Consider the following 17,710-nt stretch of genomic DNA (forward strand, 5'->3'; position numbering starts at 1 on the left):
AATTATATATTGTACAAGGATATGATGAAACGTAACAGCATCACTCAACACATTTCCGGTTGTGGAAATGCGAAATTATGATGATGGAGCGGATGTCATGATATCATGCTCTGTTATTACACATGCACAAACAGCTGTTAAACACAGAAAATGCCGACTAGAAATAATTTCCCTGTCATTACTTTGGCGCCCCCTCTAGCAGCGCCCCTTATAGGAACAACAACAATAATGATCATATTCAGGCTAACAATGCTGCTGCAACAGCAACAACATATCATATCAAGATAATTTCTTGTATTTAGGGTAGACCACGTCCTTTATGTGGTAGTTTGAATTGTTTAATGTTCAGGAACTAGAAGCGGTGAAGCGCTGTGAGTATTCCCAGAGGTTGCGTCAGTCAGACGTAACCAGAAGACGCAGAACCGGTTCCAGTGTTTGACCGTCAGATTGTAATGCAGCTGTGAGAAGGTGTGAAAGTTCTCACGGAGAGCAGCAACCCGCTGCTCCAGCAGGGAGAGACGGGACTGTGACAAAGGAGGCGATTGTTCCAAATAGAACCCCCCCCCCCCCCCCCCCCTTTCTCCCTCTCTCTTTTTTTTTTTTTTTTTTTTTTTTGCATTTTATTTGCAGAGGTGAAGAACCACTTTACTCCATCTAATAGTCATTAGCTTTCATTACCAGCGTTTGAAGTGGAAGCAGCTCTTTGTTGGGTCGTCAAAAGGGAACAAACAAAAAAAAAAAAGACAAGAGGGGCTCCGCAATATCTCCGCCATAGGCTCCCGGAAAGCAGCTGGAGTCAGTGAGTGAGAAAACAGGAAGTGGGTAAGGTCCGATGAATTCAAATGCAACATTATAGAAATAATAATTTTGAAAATAAAAACATATCCGGAGCGGGTATACTTCTCTTTGCTTGCTGACATTTTCAGACACCGACCCCTCAGACCTTCCTTCGCCGGTGTTCTCGTTAGTAATCGGGTGTTTGTTTATTCGGAGGAGCCGGGGGCCCGCGGGTGGCTCCTGGAGGACCCCACTTCTCACGCAGGTGGCACAAACGCAGCGACGTGCTACTTTTCCCATCTCGTTATAACGGGGTGAAATTTTCCAAGTATTTAATTGGAACAGATTAGCTGAGCACACAACGTTAATGCGGGACAAAATGGCCAATTAGCTTATTAATGAAGAGGGCAGAGCAACACCGGGCCGGGAAGGATGACCCAGAATATCACAAGCAGAAATAATAAGTTCGTCTAAATATACATAACAACTAATGCTGCTAGTTGTTTAGAATTTAAATCGGTTTGTAGCTTGATTTTAATTACAGTAACTGTAAAATAAGCATGTTTATGAATGTATCTCAGAGTTGAGGTATCTAATAGAATCTCTGATGTCACGGCTGTGTGTGCTAAATTCACCACTAGATGGCAGCATCTGCACGAGAATCCATACTTTCCAGTCGACTCCAGGGTTTCAGATTCTTCTGCTGCATTTTAAGTCAAACGTTATCATATACATTGCCTCGTAATGTTATTATTGCATTATTAATGTAAAATTCTATGTTTTTTCAGAAGAAATTTTAAACAAATTAGACACCCCCAAGTTTGCTTTTTGACAGCTGCAGCCTCGAAAACAATAATTATATAAGATGAGTTGAGCTGAGTGGCCGCTTAGAGTATTTATACTTTATTGTATTGTAAGAAAACTACACATAACATCATTATGATGGTGGCACAAGAAAATAGGAAATATTATATTGGTCTGAGAAAACTTTATATAAATATTACATATAGCCAGCTGTATTTTTATGTGACTATTTCCAAAATATTTTGAATCACAGTCAGAGCAGCTGAGCCATTACAAATCATTATTTATTGTAGTGGAAATGTGTGGGTCTGGTTCCACTAGAGGGCAGCACTTACATTATGTTCCATATGTTTCTTAATTTATTGGACCCTCGAAACAACTTGGTAGTTAAGTGTTCATAGAATGTTTTTCTACGTCTTAACAGTAAACATGGCGAATACTGTATATTTACATCAAATTAGTGCACAGTTTGAGACACAATGAAAGATGGTGAAACTTGGTTGTTCACTGTGAAGAGTTGCTATGTTTTGTACTTCAGTTGTTTACATTTTTGTTACCACTGCAAACAGAGCCGGCCCAAGATTTTATAGAGCCCTGAGCAGAATTTAATATGAGGCCCCATCACTAATTCAGCCAGGCACCTACCAGTTACTACTGTTTTATAATATCTGGATTAAATTTGTCTAAGATTGACCCTCACATTTTTTACTTCACATTATTTGTGAAGTAAATAGCAGTTAATAAATGTTACATATTTAATATTCCTTTTTTCCTGACAGGAAAAGGAAACTCTGTTTTATTTACTCTTTACACATAAAGACAAACTGCAGTTTTCAACAATATGTGCTGATTAGAGAACAGTGCTCTGGTTGGATGAGACCAAAATGTAACTTTTTGGTCCACATACTATGTGGAGAAAAAAAAAATTTAGCACTGCACATGCTCTCTGAACGCATCATGGTGAAACATGGTGGTGGCAGCATCATGCAGTGGGATTACTTGTCTTCAGCAGGAACAAGGATTCTGGGGATAGAACTATTACATGGCGAACCTGCAGGAAAACTTGCTTGAGTTTGCAAAGACTCAAAGCTGGGGCTGAAGTTCAAAAGTCCTAAACGTACAGCCTGAGCCATACAGTGGTTTAGATGCAAGTGTTAAATTGGTCCAGTTAAAGTCCACAGCTAAATCCATTCAAGATCTTTCAGGACTGGAAAATGTGTATTCTCATCTACTCTTGATTTAGACTGACTGAGTTTAGCTACTTTCCAAAGAACTTTCCAATGCACCTAATCGTAGCAAGAAATATTGATTCAGGGCAAGTTGAAATCAAATGTATGCCACACTTTTCAGATTTTCATTAGTAACAATTTTGACAGAATTTTACTTCCACTTCAGATAGGCACGACTCAATGTTGGTCTGTGAAGTAAAGTCAGTTTGTGGTTTCACAGTAAGAAAAGAGTAAAAGTTTAAGAGCATAAATCATTTACTTTATAAAGAATCTGTTTTTAAATATTTGTTAAAACTGCTACTGTGTTGTGAGACGGATAATTTGTGAAAAGATGGATCTATGCCTCCTTCCTGTGCTCCTATTGCCCTCTAAAAAAACGTACAGCTCCCGACCAAAACCAACCAATCAGAGCCAGGAGGAGGGTCTTAGCGCTGTCAATCAATCTTATGTACTTGCTGCTAAATGTGCTAATGTTGGAGAAATCACTTAAGCAAAACCGTTTATCCTCTGTTATTGGTGGCTATTCTAACTAGCCTTAGCATTCACAACAAGCTATTCTAGCTGCAATGGAGCACAGAGCAAGAAGGAGAGTGGGACAGAGGACAAACACCACCACATGGAGAGTGATTGACAGCGTTAAGGCCCACCTCTTGACTCTGATTGGTTGTTTCTAATTAGGACTGGGAGAAGGCGGAGATGCTGGATTTTTTTCACATATTGTCATCCTGTCTTGACATAGTGACGGTTTTAAGAAATAGGTAAATAAAATAAAATAAAATAAAAGTTACATACTGCAGCTTTAATACAGTCAGTGTTTCTCAATTCCAGTCCTCGCTCCCCTGCCCTGCATGTTTTAGGTGTTTCCCTTCAGCTACACACCTGAATTGAACATTTGGGCGATTAACAGGCTTCTGCAGCACTTGATGGTCATACAATCATTTGAATCAGCTGTTCTGGAATAGAGGCACATCTAAAACATGCAGAGCAGGGGGCCCGGAGGACTGGACTTGAGAAGCACTCGGTAACTGAATATTTGAAATAAAAAGAAAAGTTGGACTTTTTCCTCTTAAATTTACGCCCTTTGTTTTCCTGGGACATCAAACGAGGACGCATTATATGAGATGTTTGACTTGTAACAAGAAATAGTAAGGAAGGCAGCATTAAATCCACCTCACCCTGAAGGGACTGAGCTATAAACGCGTCCAGATATTTCCACAGAGGAGCCGCCGCGCTCAGTGAAACCCCCAGTGGTCAGACCGACCGACTCTCCCGGAGCCTCGGGCTGGGAAATCAACAACGGGAGGAGGGGACGGAGGGCCACTGCATGCTCCGCTTTGTTGGGTTTTTTTCCCCTCTAAAAGCCTCCGCGATCCGATCATGTATTAACCAGCAGCAGCAGCAGGAGCGACGGGGGTCAGTGCGCACAGGCCCGCCGGGGGTTCATCATTAAGCTCGGTCAAGCCACAAGTTCCTGCTGCTGGAAGGTGAAGCAAGGAGACGGTTGATGCATGACACCAGAAATGAAAGCGATCTCTGGAGATCCGATAGTCAAATTTGGTATGTCTTTGTGCATTTATTAAAGCGGCGGAGGAGGGGGGGGGCTCTGCGAGGCGCGTTTGATTTAAACGTCAGTACAGCTGAATGCAAATATTTCCATGAACTTCATGCTCTCCAGTTGTTTTCAAACTTAACAAAAAGTCTACTTTTCATAAAAACGATTTGATTATTAGCGGGTTTTCCCTCGAGTGGAGAAAAAGAACATTTATTTTTTTCCATTTCTTCTTGTTTTCTACGCAGTCAGATCGTTATCTTTAAACAGAATCGCTGTAACATTTAAAAGAAACGAAAGCGCGGTCCCGTTCACAGAACCCACTGCCTTATTTAGTAGCCTTTAGCTCTAAACGCCTAATCAACAACTTGTTTTACCTCATAATTTCCATCGGTAATGATTTTCTAATGCAACCTGCACGCAAACGAGCGCATTAAAGCGGATAATAATTAACTGGTGTGGCGCACAACAGGGAAGCAGGGCGGCGTTTTCCCGCAGGTCCGTTCCCATTCACAGAGGACAAGAAGCTGCGGCGACGTCCAGACGCTGTCAGGGCAAATCTTAAGGGAATTTCGTTGGTTACAAATCCAGAAAATGAAGTTTGCGTGTAAACAAATCAGCGCAGGTTTGATTTGCGCCAAAGCTAAATCAACGTCGGGATGGAAAACGAGCCTTATCTTTACTGCAGTTCACTGCGGATGAAAGCCGGGAGACTTGCTGCTTTATAAATGACCTTTGGGAACAACGCACTCTAAAAACCACACTGATCAAATCAAACTGTAGAGAAATTAATGTAGCAATTCAACAAACTAAATTCTAATTAAAATAACGTTTACTCACCTGGTTTTATCCTCACACGTTAAAAAGAAATGAAACATCTGGTTTGTAATTAAATGTTGCTGAAATAGTTCTAAACTTTTAATTCCAACTAATCTGTTCTTTGAGAACCACAGCTAAGAGCTCTTCATTAGCAAAGCCTCCTGCTAATGTGTAAAGAAGCATATTAGCTAAGCTACGCTATCTAAACTAGATTTAAACGTGACTTCTTGTGCCAAAAACTAAACGTCACAACAGACCCTCAAACATAAAAGACACTAATATTTACTAAGTTGACACATTGAGTGATAATTCAACACATAATATTGGCCTCCATGTTTTCAATGGACACAAAGAACGAGAATAATGCTAGCTTGAATCCGAAGCAAAATCTGCAGACAGGATTCATCAGCAAAACAAATTGATGTATACACATTTTTCTATTTTTAAATATTTATTGCCATCTAAAGTACTTTTTTTTTTGCAGAGGTCTGGTTCAAAATTAAATACATTTTCAAAGTAATAAGTAAAAAAGCTCATGAACCAAATGGAGGAAACGTATTATCCTGCCTAGTAGTACTTTGGTCAAACATAGCTAGCTCTTGCTTTTGCTAGCTTTTTGAGGTTAAAGGTTAAAGTTGTCTTCGTTGACCAAACTTTATCACGTGTGATCTCATTATCTAGTCATAAACATAATCCACTGACATTAACGTTATTAAACGGCGTCACTTTATGGTTTATTATTTCCAATTTCTTCCAATGTTCAGTGAAGTCTGATCAGGCATTTTCCTTAAAGATGGCGTTGTGTGAAGAACGGTGAGGCTTCTTGTAGTCTCTTTAACCCAACAAATAGGACACAATGTTTTGGTTTAAACTAACTTAACTCTTACACAGTTGCATCAACTCAGCATTTGGGTTAAAGAATTTACAGCTGAAGTGCTTTTCTGTAAATGAAAGCCAAGATAAACAGGTGTTACTGCTGCTTTGCTTTTTAAATTTGCTTTAGGTTCAGTAAAAATCTGACCTTACGGAACTTCTTCCACAGGATGGAAAGCATAAGGGTTAGACATCAGCTCACACTAGAGAATGACGATATTATTTTAAAATAACAAAAGCCTTTTATCCGCTAAGCAGATAGCAGAAGCTAGGGCTACCCATGGTTAGCATCCACACATTGACCAATAGGGAGATTCTCATAAGCTATGTTTGTTTCTAGTTTATGGTTTTATAATTGTGGTTCAATATTAACATTTTTAGCTGCATATATTCAATTATTAGTTCAATTTTGGAGTTTTAAACATCGATGCAATGTAAAAAAATGTAGTTTGACGGTAATAACAACTAGCCATTGAAAAATGCAAACCTTGATCAATGGATTTTTTTGTGACACAAATTGTGTAAAGATATTTTTTGTAAAATTTTGTTCATCAATGAATGAATATCAAGAGCTTAGTAAAAGTTCAGAACTGATATGAAACTTCTGGTTCGGAAGATTTCCGTGTTGGAGCAAAGAATCCAGCTGTGGCCAGTTCTGTGACTGCGATAAATCAAACCTCTAAAAGATTTATGCGAGTCTCAGTCTCAGTATTTTTTTTATAGATTTAACAAACTTATATAAGTACATATAAAACATTGCTGGAAATTTAGCTCATTTATTTAGGTCATCAGTTAAACCTGCATTATGTGTTCTTTGAAATGCGTATTGAAATCTACATAAAATGCAAAGAGTTTCAAAATTTGGATCAGTGCTAGCTGCTATTTTTATTACAGTGCACAGAGAATAAAATTTATTTCTTATAAATCAAGTAGTGATTGTTATCCAAATGTAACAGAATTTTCATGTCAAAGTAACCTAAAAACACAATTTGCTTAGAAATCAAGGTTATGCTTTTTTTTCTTTTTAATTTCAATCCACTCTTCATCAGTCTCATTACATATTAGCCACTTGCCTGTGAAAACTTATTCTAGTACGAGTCAAACCTATAAAAACGCCTCCGTCCTGGATTAGTCCATATTGGTGGACACGCAAAATAAAACATGGGCTTGCTTTAACCTGGCAGTTTCAGAGTGTAATGAAGCCACACACTCTAAATATCCATAAGTAAAATGAAAGAAGAGGAGTAGGAAAAACAGTTATTGAAAGCCAAATAAAAAATGAATACATTCATTTTATCCCGGGGTAAAAATAGAGAGAGAGAAAAAAAAATATTTGAATGTCACTTTAAAGAAAAATGACTGATTTAATGTTTAAGCTGCTCTACTGAGTCACCTTTCATTTCTCCTCAGTCAACCTTCCAAATAGTGGCTCCTCACTTCCACTGAAACAGCTTTCTCACAGCCACGGCAGACTGCCTCCACGAACAGAGAAAAAAACACACATATTAAGCCTGAATGTGCGCCTAATTGGCTGGACACATATGCTGTCTGTAACTAAGCTGCTCCCGGAATCCTGTGATCTGTGGAGCAGGTACTCCGGGAGACCAATTGGCAGGAGCTCCGGTCCAATCAGCTCCTTTCCTGCGGAGCGTAAAGCCACTTGGGGCGGGGAGCGTGGAGGGCCGCTTGCTCTCTGCGCGCATTTGTGAACAGACGCCCTCTGGGAGCGCACAGACTTGCGGCACTGTTGAGTTTTCTAGCAGCATCTTTAGAGGGTTGGATTGTGCAGGCAGCCCTCCTCCTCCTCCTCCTCTCCTTCCTCCCCGCCCCACCTCTTCCACCACCCGCGGACCCCCCACCATCCTTCGGTCATGATGCAACTTTAAGCAGCGAGAGGAAGTTAAGAACGACGATCCAGTTTTGTTCTTCCTGCCTAGAGATGATGTTCTCTTCCGCCGGGAAGCGCTGCTTCACGATAGAGTCTCTGGTCGCCAAAGAGAGCCCCCTGCCAGCCGAGGACCCCATCCGGCCGACGGCGTTGAGTTACTCCAACCCGACCACAGATGCCTTAATGAACGGCTACCAGGCTCCGGCGACCAGGCCTCTCTACCAGGGCCCGGAGCTGGTGTTCCCGGAGACGGTGAACCACCCGTCCCTCACCGTGGCCCCGCACCAGCTCGGAGGCTCCCACCTACAGCATCCGCACTTCTTCGGCACGCAGCACCGGGACCCGCTCAACTTCTACCCCTGGGTGTTACGGAACAGATTTTTTGGACACAGGTTTCAAGGTACGGAAAAGAAGAGGAGATGGAGAGAGATCGCGCTGAGGTGAAAGATGTGGGGGCGACCTGTACGATCAGCAGTAGTCTGCCGGGAGTTTGTTGCGTAGATGTGTTGACTTGAGAGGGAATATTTTCTTAGCTTCTTAAGATTGTTTTTTTTTTTTTTAAAGGTAAGAGATTCTTGTTTGCAAAGTGAAACAGCAGAGACTGGGAACAGAGGAGCATATCCAGAAGCTGCTGTCAATTTTTCCCCTCTTTAAAATCACAACAGAAGAAGAAAAAAACATACTATGGTTGTCGTGTAACGCTTTTCCTTCCGGAAACATTTTTCAAATAATAATAATAATAATAATAATAATAATAATAATAAATATTTACCACTCAGATATAGGCGAAATATTAATAGTAATAGAAATAATTCGGCGTCTGTGCATAATTATCAATTGCGTCTGTTATTAACATGAAAAAATTAACATTCTACGCATATGACAAATTTCTTGAAGAATTTCATAATGATAATTTTCTATTTTGCAATTTCTTGAAATTTTATCAGAAACAAAACCCAAAAAAAATAAAAAAAATCAAATTTAAAACACTGCTTCTAAATTGTGCAAACTTTCAAACAGTCATCCAAAGGCGTCCTGATTTCACATTAAAGTTCACATTTCACATTAAACCTACGTTTTTAATGTCATATTTATTCTTAATAGGTTAAAGCAAAAGAAAAACCGGAAATATTAAAAAGTTCTGATTAAAGCATGTATGTAAAAAAAAAAAAAAAGTACATTTAAACGGTGTGCATTGTTTAGTGTATTTACATGAAGACCCTGAAGAGTAAAATAAAAGGTAAAAGAAAAATTTAGCATTTCGAAATGCGGTTAATTTTCTATTAAATTGGATTCTTATTCCATCAAATGTTTTAGATTACTTTTTTTTGTCCTCTAAAACGACAAAAATAACTATTACAATTTACTTGCGTCATACTTGGAATGTGACAAACAATTAACTCTGCTGTAGTTGACTGCATGTTAACAGTCAACTGCAGCACTGGAGCACCGCGCGGTTCAGGGGTCTCGCTCGGAAATAGGGCTGAAAAAGGACAGGAAAACATTGAGCGTTTGAAGAGTCAGTAAAGAGTAAAATGTGATGTAAAAATAAATTTAAAAAATTCGCCATCACTTCAAAACAAACAAGTTGCTTAAAGTACAAAAAGATGATTGTGTTTTTACTCCTCTGTCAAGTGGCTCTTTAGGGTTGGATCTTTATTGTCCGGTGAATTGTTGAAAAATGGGACTTCAGCTTCAACAAAGGCGCTGAACGTAAGACCTGGTTTGCTCAACTGGATCCAATTCTGAATAAATCTTCTATTTGGACGTTTTCTCACTTACAGTTCAGACTGAAGACATGTTGCTCTTTTCTCTGTCTACCCGACGACGCTCTGCTCGAACTTGGAGAGTAAAATACCAAGTAAAATTGTAACACCTTTAAAACCGAACCACTCGTGACGGGTGTCATGAGAAAAATACTAATTCACAGAGCCGACGGTCCGCTAACAAGCCAGAAAAGGTGGCGTAGAAACCAAATATTACTCCCGTTTGCAAACAGATAAGTGGTGGATAAATGGTCCAGAATGTCACAATATATATAAAATATTATATGTAAAACAAAACGTTTACACAGAAGTAATACAATTTGTGCGAGGTAGCCACAGGAGTTACATTTTTATTTAATTCTATATTTTTTTGATCAGGCTTATTCTGATGCCCCCCAAAAATGCCGCGGTTTTCACTCCATTGTTTTACTCCAAAATATGCGTCAACATGAACCGAAGTGTCTCAATAGTGTCTAAAAAAAAAAAAACAAGGCTTACTAACCGAGAGACAACACAGGAGATATTTAGCTGGCGTTTTGACTTTACCTCCAGGTAACGAGGTGTCCCAGGACAGCCTGCTCCTGCACGGCCCCTTCGCCCGGAAGCCCAAGCGCATCCGGACGGCCTTCTCTCCGTCGCAGCTGCTCCGCCTGGAGAGAGCCTTCGAGAAGAACCACTACGTGGTCGGAGCCGAGAGGAAGCAGCTGGCCAACAGCCTGAGCCTGAGCGAAACCCAAGTAAGTTGAGTTCGCACTTAGGAGTCGCCTGTCCTTCTTTTGTTATTTTATTATTATTTTATTTTAAATTAAACTTCATTTTTGAGTCTCTTTACGACTTCCAATTCAACACTTATTTAGTTTATGGAAGAGCCACCATTTAAGAAATTCACGTTTTTAAGAGTTCATTTTATTGCTGAAATGAGTGCTAAAACCAAAATAATAATATATATTTTTAAATCAAGAAAATAATGTTAAATGTTTACCGACAAGACAGTTAAAGAACAGTTAACCTCTACTTCTTTACTGAGAGAGCAAAGGACTTAAATAACAAGAGACCATTTACACAAAATGAACACAATTTCTGTAAACATGTAGAGGAGATGCTCACACACAATAAACATTACATTTTTTTTACTACATATATCACACCCGTCAACTAAGAAATATATATAAATATTTTAGTCATCCTGGGCAACACAGATATCTGGAGTGATATAAAAGTGAAATTGTACCGTTAAACATTTTAATAGGAGGTGTGTTAAGCTATAAGCTGGAATGTTGTGCATTTAGACAATATGAAAAGCAGAAATGTAATCTGAACAACAGGGGAATCTTACTGAAAACCAGCTAAATCAGTGCAGACCACACACATTCATTACAAGAAGATTTGATTCAAGTTTTGAAATACAATTCACATGTTGGTTGGAAAATGTCAGGTAAAATGTTACGATCTTTAGCAGCAGGTCAAATTTTGGATTTGACAGGCTGAAACTAAATATATCATAAATGGTGTCTGGGTATCAAATTCTGTAAATATGGCTTCTCCAACAGCCATATAGGTCTTTAGGAAGATATTTTAAAAACACGTAGAGAAATACAATATTCAAGGAATAAAACCAGGAGCAAATGACAGCTTTTATCTTAAATACAGGTATTTCTAAAACAAAAATAGTAAATGGCTCAGAAAAATCCCGCAAAAACAAAAAAGCATTTATTTTTCAAACCTAAAATAGAATTAAAAATGTTTAAGTTTAATACACCCACGTACTTTGCTGGTGTTAATTATGACAGATATTGATGTATTTAGTTAGTGGTGATAGGTTTAGGTGGAGTTTTCCAGAATTTGTATTTAATTAAAGAAGAGAAAAACTATCAGTGCAAATAAAAAGACAACTCTCAAAAATCCAAATATGAAAACAATGACAATAAAAACAAAGACAGCACAGATAAAAAAGAAATGAAAAGATGATTAAAACAAGATTTTATAAAAAACACTCCAATATAAAATCAATAACGAACAAGAAAAACAAGAAGAGCGAAAATAGAAACAAAAACATTAAAAATAACAAAAAGTTTTAGAAGAAAGAGGATCTCTCAAATCCAAATGTAAAATCAGCTGATGCATAAAAAACAAGGTGAAAATAATGATAGAAATTCAAATCAAAAGCAAAGTGAAAAATAACGAAAAACCAAAATTAAACATAAGAATAAAAATGAAAATAATCAAATTTAGACTTAAAAGAAAACACGGTAAAAGTATGACACAGGCAAATCATTGACAAAAATCTGTTTGATCATAAAATAATCAAACATTAAACCAATTAAGATTCCTGTTGTGCAGAACCTATGCTGTATGCCATCATAATCCCGTATGAACCTCATGAACCCTAGATACATGCATATGAGTGAATACATCATTTAATACGATCTTAAGGAGGAAAACGGAGAGCTAAGCAGTAAAAAAAGTCTGCAGCAATTATCTGAAAGAGAAAAGTTTATATAGAAAATAAAACTGACTTAAAATACAAGATTTGTATCCAGTTTGGTGAATTTGCTAAACAGAAATAAAACTATATCCGCCTTTTACGTATTTTCTTTCCCCCACAAAAAGTCAGAATCATTGTTTCTTCGAAGCTTACCACAACAATCCAATTTAGAAATCAGCAGAGCTACGAAGCACCGAAGCAAATAAAGATTTACGTCGATTCCCTGTTTTCCCTCTTTAGGTGAAGGTTTGGTTCCAGAACAGACGGACGAAGTACAAGCGGCAGAAGCTGGAGGAGGAGGGTCCGGACAGCCAGCAGAAGAAGAAGGGGAACCACCACATCAACCGCTGGCGCATCGCCACCAAGCAGGCCAGCTCCGAGGACATCGACGTGACCTCAGAGGACTGAACCCGCACACGAGCCTGAGCGTCAGAGGACCAACACTATTTATTATGTAAGATTATTAAAAGCGTTGTTAGACTCGTTAGAGGAAGACTCAAGGATTCCATGTGCGATCACTCCACGTCTTCATCGAGGAGTTTGGACGTCTCGCGCCGCCATGACGATGGCGGAGCATCATTTCATGATGGCTGAAGAGGAACGTCGCACCCTACAGTACCACGGTGCTCGTTTTTTTTAAATTATTTTCCTTTTTTGTACATAGGCCAATAATGAAGGTTAACAAAAAGCTAATTGTTTGATCATATCCACCTTACTTCACTCGCTTTCACCTGCCCACCATATGAAGTCAAACTCATCCTCGAAAGGAAGCTGTGGTCAGTCGGCGAACATGTTGGTGAAACGGAACAGAACAGAAAACCTCTCAGACTCTTCACCACTTTTACTTTTAGAGACAGTCTTCGTTGTCCTGCTAATGAAGGTTTCCCTCCAGCGGGAGGCGACCTGTGAACCCGGGAAGGAAGTTGAAATCACAAAATTGTCGTCTTTCGCCGCCGTGGAACCGTCGCCGTGAGCGACGTATGAGACAGCACATCCCCGTTTGTTTCAGTTTTTGCGGAGCGAGCCGTGTGCGGAGGCGCGTTTTTCGAGCACGAAATGTATTTACAGACAAACGGCTTTGGAAATAAAAACTTTGTGACGTGCTCCTGTTGCATGGGAGATTGCTGCGTGTTGTTTTAATTGAGAGGCAGCAGTTTGTTCCCAGCAGCTGCGGATTTCACTCCCTTGCTCTCCAGCTGAGCTGGTGGATGTGCAGATTGCTGTGAAACATGATGCTGCAGGGGTTGATGGGAAGAAGAAGGGAAAAAAAACATTTAAGGCTCAGTGGTGACTGGGATACAGCGACAAAATGTTTCATTTTGTCACATTACAAACTCAGTCCCTGTGTATTTTATGCAATTGACATATAGAAATTAGCGTATGGTTGTAAAATGGGAGGGAAATGAATCCATGGATTTGATTTCAAACATTTGTTTCAAATAAACAGAAAAGAGTGCTGAGCGTTTGTATTCAGACCCCTTTACTCTGACAACACTAGATGAAATCCATCTCATCTATTTAAAGTCGCCTAATTAGTAAACTGTTTGCCTATAATATAATCGAGAAAGAAGTGAAGCACGATTTTAAGCTGTGAAGCATTGGGCTGGGTATTAGCTAAAGCTAGAGTTCCAGATTTTGATCGTACTGAAAGAATGTCTCCAACATGTATAAAATGCACTAAATGTATTTTTTAATTCAAAGCAGAATGTCATCTGCCTCTGTTTTAATAGTAAAACCAAAACACTGTTTGGTAAGATCGTATTAAATGATGTTTTCACACATATGCATGTATCTAGGGTTCATACGGGATTATGGTGGCATACAGCAGGTTCTGCACAACATCACTCTGAGGTTTAATTGGTTTAAAGTTTGATTATTTTTATGATCAAGCTAATTTTTGTCAGTGATTTGCCTCTATCAGTAACTAACATTTATCTAACCACTTACGAGGGATGCAGAGCTTTCTAAACATTGCAACAGATTCTTTTTAACCTTCCCACACAATCCTGGTGTCCTTTGACAGAGATTTCTGAGCTGATCAGAACTCTGCTGCTTCCAAAAGAACAAGGAATCCACAAAGTTTGATTGGTAAATTTTATTGACTTTTATTGAATTGTAACAAGAAAACTCAAACAAGTAACAAGGCCCAAAGCTTTCAGAGATCCAGATTTTATTTCAGGTCTGATGAGGCAGACAAACCGACTCTTCCAGGGCAAATCGAGAGTTGAATGGAGGAGAGTTGGAGCTAAAAAGAAGAGTCTGCAAGTAGGATGGGTGTAAACACCTACAGCTGGGCGATATGAACTTAAATTTTATCACAATACTTTGTGGTACTATTGTTTTAACAATAAAAGTGAAGATAACCATTTATTACATCTTTTTTAGGTCACCATGTAACTGTGTCGCAGCAATTATAGGCCCCCAAACACAAATAGTGCTCTTGAAACACATTTCCATAATACAGTTCTTTATGAAACCAGTCACAAAGAAATGTGATTTAAATCACTAAACTGCACTTTCAAATGTATTGGTATCTATTGATGCTTTCCTTGAACAGACAGTGGAGAAAACAGTAAAAACCTTTCAAACCCAACAATAAAGAAAGTTTTAAACAAAATGAGTTGGAATTTATCGGGACTACGATGAATCAAAATTCTTATACTTCTAAGAATTTTATTGTGATAAATAATAACTGATAAACGATACGATAAACGCGCACCTTAATATGCACCTCCATTACAAGCATCAGGAAGTGTCAGGTGTGTTACCTGTTGGTCATTACGGATGTGCGCAAAACCTTGTTAATATTCAGCCAATGTCGAAACACCGCAATTTCACAATTGTGGTGTTTTTGTCAAATAAGAAACGCAGTTAAAAATCACACGTGAATAAGTCCGTAGAAAAACACGGCGCGACATCATCCTCCAACTACTTCCTGTCGGCTTCTTCATCGTTTTCACCAGTAGTAACATCCGGTTATTGACCATGTGACCCGTATGATGCGAAAAAAGTCTCTCCATTGCAGTTTTGGGAAAAATAAAACAATTTTGATATGATCGGCACTACTTTTCAATCATAGAAATCAGTTTTTTCAAAATTTCTGTGTTTCCATTAAGCGATTTTTTTCTCAAAATGTCAACTAGAACACTTAAATAGTCAATGGAAACACAGCTAATGTTTCTGAAATCACAGCTAAACGGACATTTACTAAGCTGCAAAAGCTTTCAAGGAGGCGGGAGCTGGTTTGGATATTGCTGCAATCTTTTTTAGCAACAGCTCAAAGCGATCGCCTGCCCGGAAGAAACAACTGCCTGGTGACCCCACGACCTCAGAGGAGAGCTGATGTCTGACCCAGGTGTCTTTGTTTTGCCAGCGAGAAAGAGAAAGGACAAAAGAGGCAGTAGGTAGAGGTAAAACACCCTGCGAAAAACACCCGAAGGGGGTCACACACGGCTTGTTTTGAGTTTTCTCAAGATATCCTATACTCACTGCAGGTGCAGAAATGTGCTGAAAGGAGGCGCGGGGTTATCTAAACAAACATGTTCTGTGGCTCGCCAAGACAGCCGTGGCTCTACAACCTCCTCTTGTCAGGAAGGTTTTCTGGAACAGGTCGCGTTCTGCGTTTGGTAAAAGATTAGCGCAATTAAAGGGCCTCTTTGTTGTCTGGCCAAGGTAAGAATTAGGTGGAGCATCACCTTGGCCTCCGCGTCTCCTGTCAGCCGAGTCAGCAGGAAGGGGACCGAGCGGCGTTCCAGGGTGAGAAACGAGAAACTCTCCAGAGGAAAAGAGAGGTGCAAAAAAGAAAAGGAAAAAAATAGGAGACGGAGGGGGGGCTGCTGTTGTTGCCGAAACAGCAATTAGCTTGAACAAACAATACTTTCGGATTTCTTACGATATACAAATGAGATGTTTTAGGCTGCTAAGTTTGAAAACGCGACTCGGTGTTAATCCCTGATGCGCTACCAGATGCATTTCTTTGACGTTGATTCAAAGGTGTCTCTGTTGATCTGGGCGTCACCGGCAATGCAACTGGGTCTTCTCTTGTCGAACTGCTTGTCGGCGGCAACCCGCTGTGCACTGTTCCCAAGGCAACCGCTCAAACATGCCGATTTACACAGATCACAACAAAAGACGGAGCGTTTGTGTAAGCCAGGGGACGACATAAACACGACGATACGGATCTATAAACCGGCTGAAAAAGTTACTCCAGCACTAATCACAGCAACTTGGACACATGAGATAAGACGCTGATAAGTCTGTGGAAGTGTTTGCAACAGAATTATGACTTGATTAACTGCATGTTTATAAAAATAATAATAAAAACATCTTTCAAGTTTGATTTCTCATAAAGTGTTTTTGCTTTCTTGTTGCCCTCTCTGACGTTTTATCAAATAAATGTTAATATAAGACAAAGATCACCAGATTAAACAGAGCGGTTTTAAAAATGAGCAGAGAAAATAGCAATGTAAATCAAACTACAAGGGGGGGGGCATTTATCGTATCGTTTGTTGCGATAAATTTCTTACAATGATAAGAAATTTGATTTATTGTTGTCACGATACATTCCAATTAATGATGTTTAAAATTGTCTTTATTGTTGTGTTTCATGGTTTTACTGAAACTCAATGTTTTATGTGATGCTTTTAGTTCAAGCATCAATAAATGCCAATACATTTGAAAATACTGTTACTCATTTAATCATGAAATTAGTACGATGCCAATCTTGAAAGGGTTAAAAGCCATTTCTAAAACTTTGGGATTCCACTCTTGCACCCTGAGAGACTACAGATGAAAACTAACCTATATGACTAACTCTGGCATGTTATATGATGCACATGGTCCCTTTTGAAATACATGCACAACAAAATAGTGAGTCAGTTACAGCTGGAAAAAACATGGAACAATAGTGAACCTTCTCGGCAGTGGCCAGTCTACCAAGATTACTCCAAGAGCACACTGACAGCAGTACGTTCTAAATCACAGCATGTCAAGCTTGGACGTTGCCTTCCTATAAAACACCGCTCAATTCTCATTTCCCTTCACAATTCAATCTGGGATTTCTCCCATTGAGTTCAATTCCTCCAGTAGTATTTCAACAAATTGGCCAATCAAGCAACAGAAGGAGAAGTTGTGAGCGATGACGGTGATTTTCTGTGCTGTTTTAGTATTGTAGCCAGCCTGCAGTTACAGCAATGGCTGCGAAGGAAGTGAGCCATTCAGTCCGTGTCGGCCACACCTCCAAATACTCAATTTACATTACCAGTCATCTGGTTTGGCTTGGCACTTCTCTTCTTTGCAGTGGAGGGTGATTGTTTAATAACAGGATTACAGCGTAGGATTTCCGGATTACACACGTCACGGCCAAACAGTCGCGATTGGGTCAAACTTTAAACTTCAACATAGTCCACGTCTCCAGGAAACAATTGTTTCTCGATAGCTGAGGGGCCAAACCCTCATTACGAAATAAAGCGTAGAACAAGGGACAGGGGTTTACCAGGCTACAGTACACAATACCAACCT

General features: G+C 39.4%; 1 protein-coding gene across 1 annotated transcript; it reads left to right on the forward strand.

The window, feature by feature from the left end:
• Positions 1–7,090: 7,090 nt before the first annotated feature.
• Positions 7,091–12,619, forward strand: emx1 (empty spiracles homeobox 1). Its single transcript, XM_032547268.1, has 3 exons — positions 7,091–8,339; positions 10,258–10,442; positions 12,431–12,619. The coding sequence occupies exons 1-3, from the start codon at positions 7,991–7,993 to the stop codon at positions 12,596–12,598; spliced, it is 702 nt and encodes a 233-aa protein (XP_032403159.1). The 5' UTR covers positions 7,091–7,990; the 3' UTR covers positions 12,599–12,619.
• The last annotated feature ends 5,091 nt before the right edge of the window (positions 12,620–17,710 follow it).

This window comes from Xiphophorus hellerii, chromosome 19, assembly GCF_003331165.1.
Source record: "Xiphophorus hellerii strain 12219 chromosome 19, Xiphophorus_hellerii-4.1, whole genome shotgun sequence".
NCBI lineage: Eukaryota > Metazoa > Chordata > Actinopteri > Cyprinodontiformes > Poeciliidae > Xiphophorus > Xiphophorus hellerii.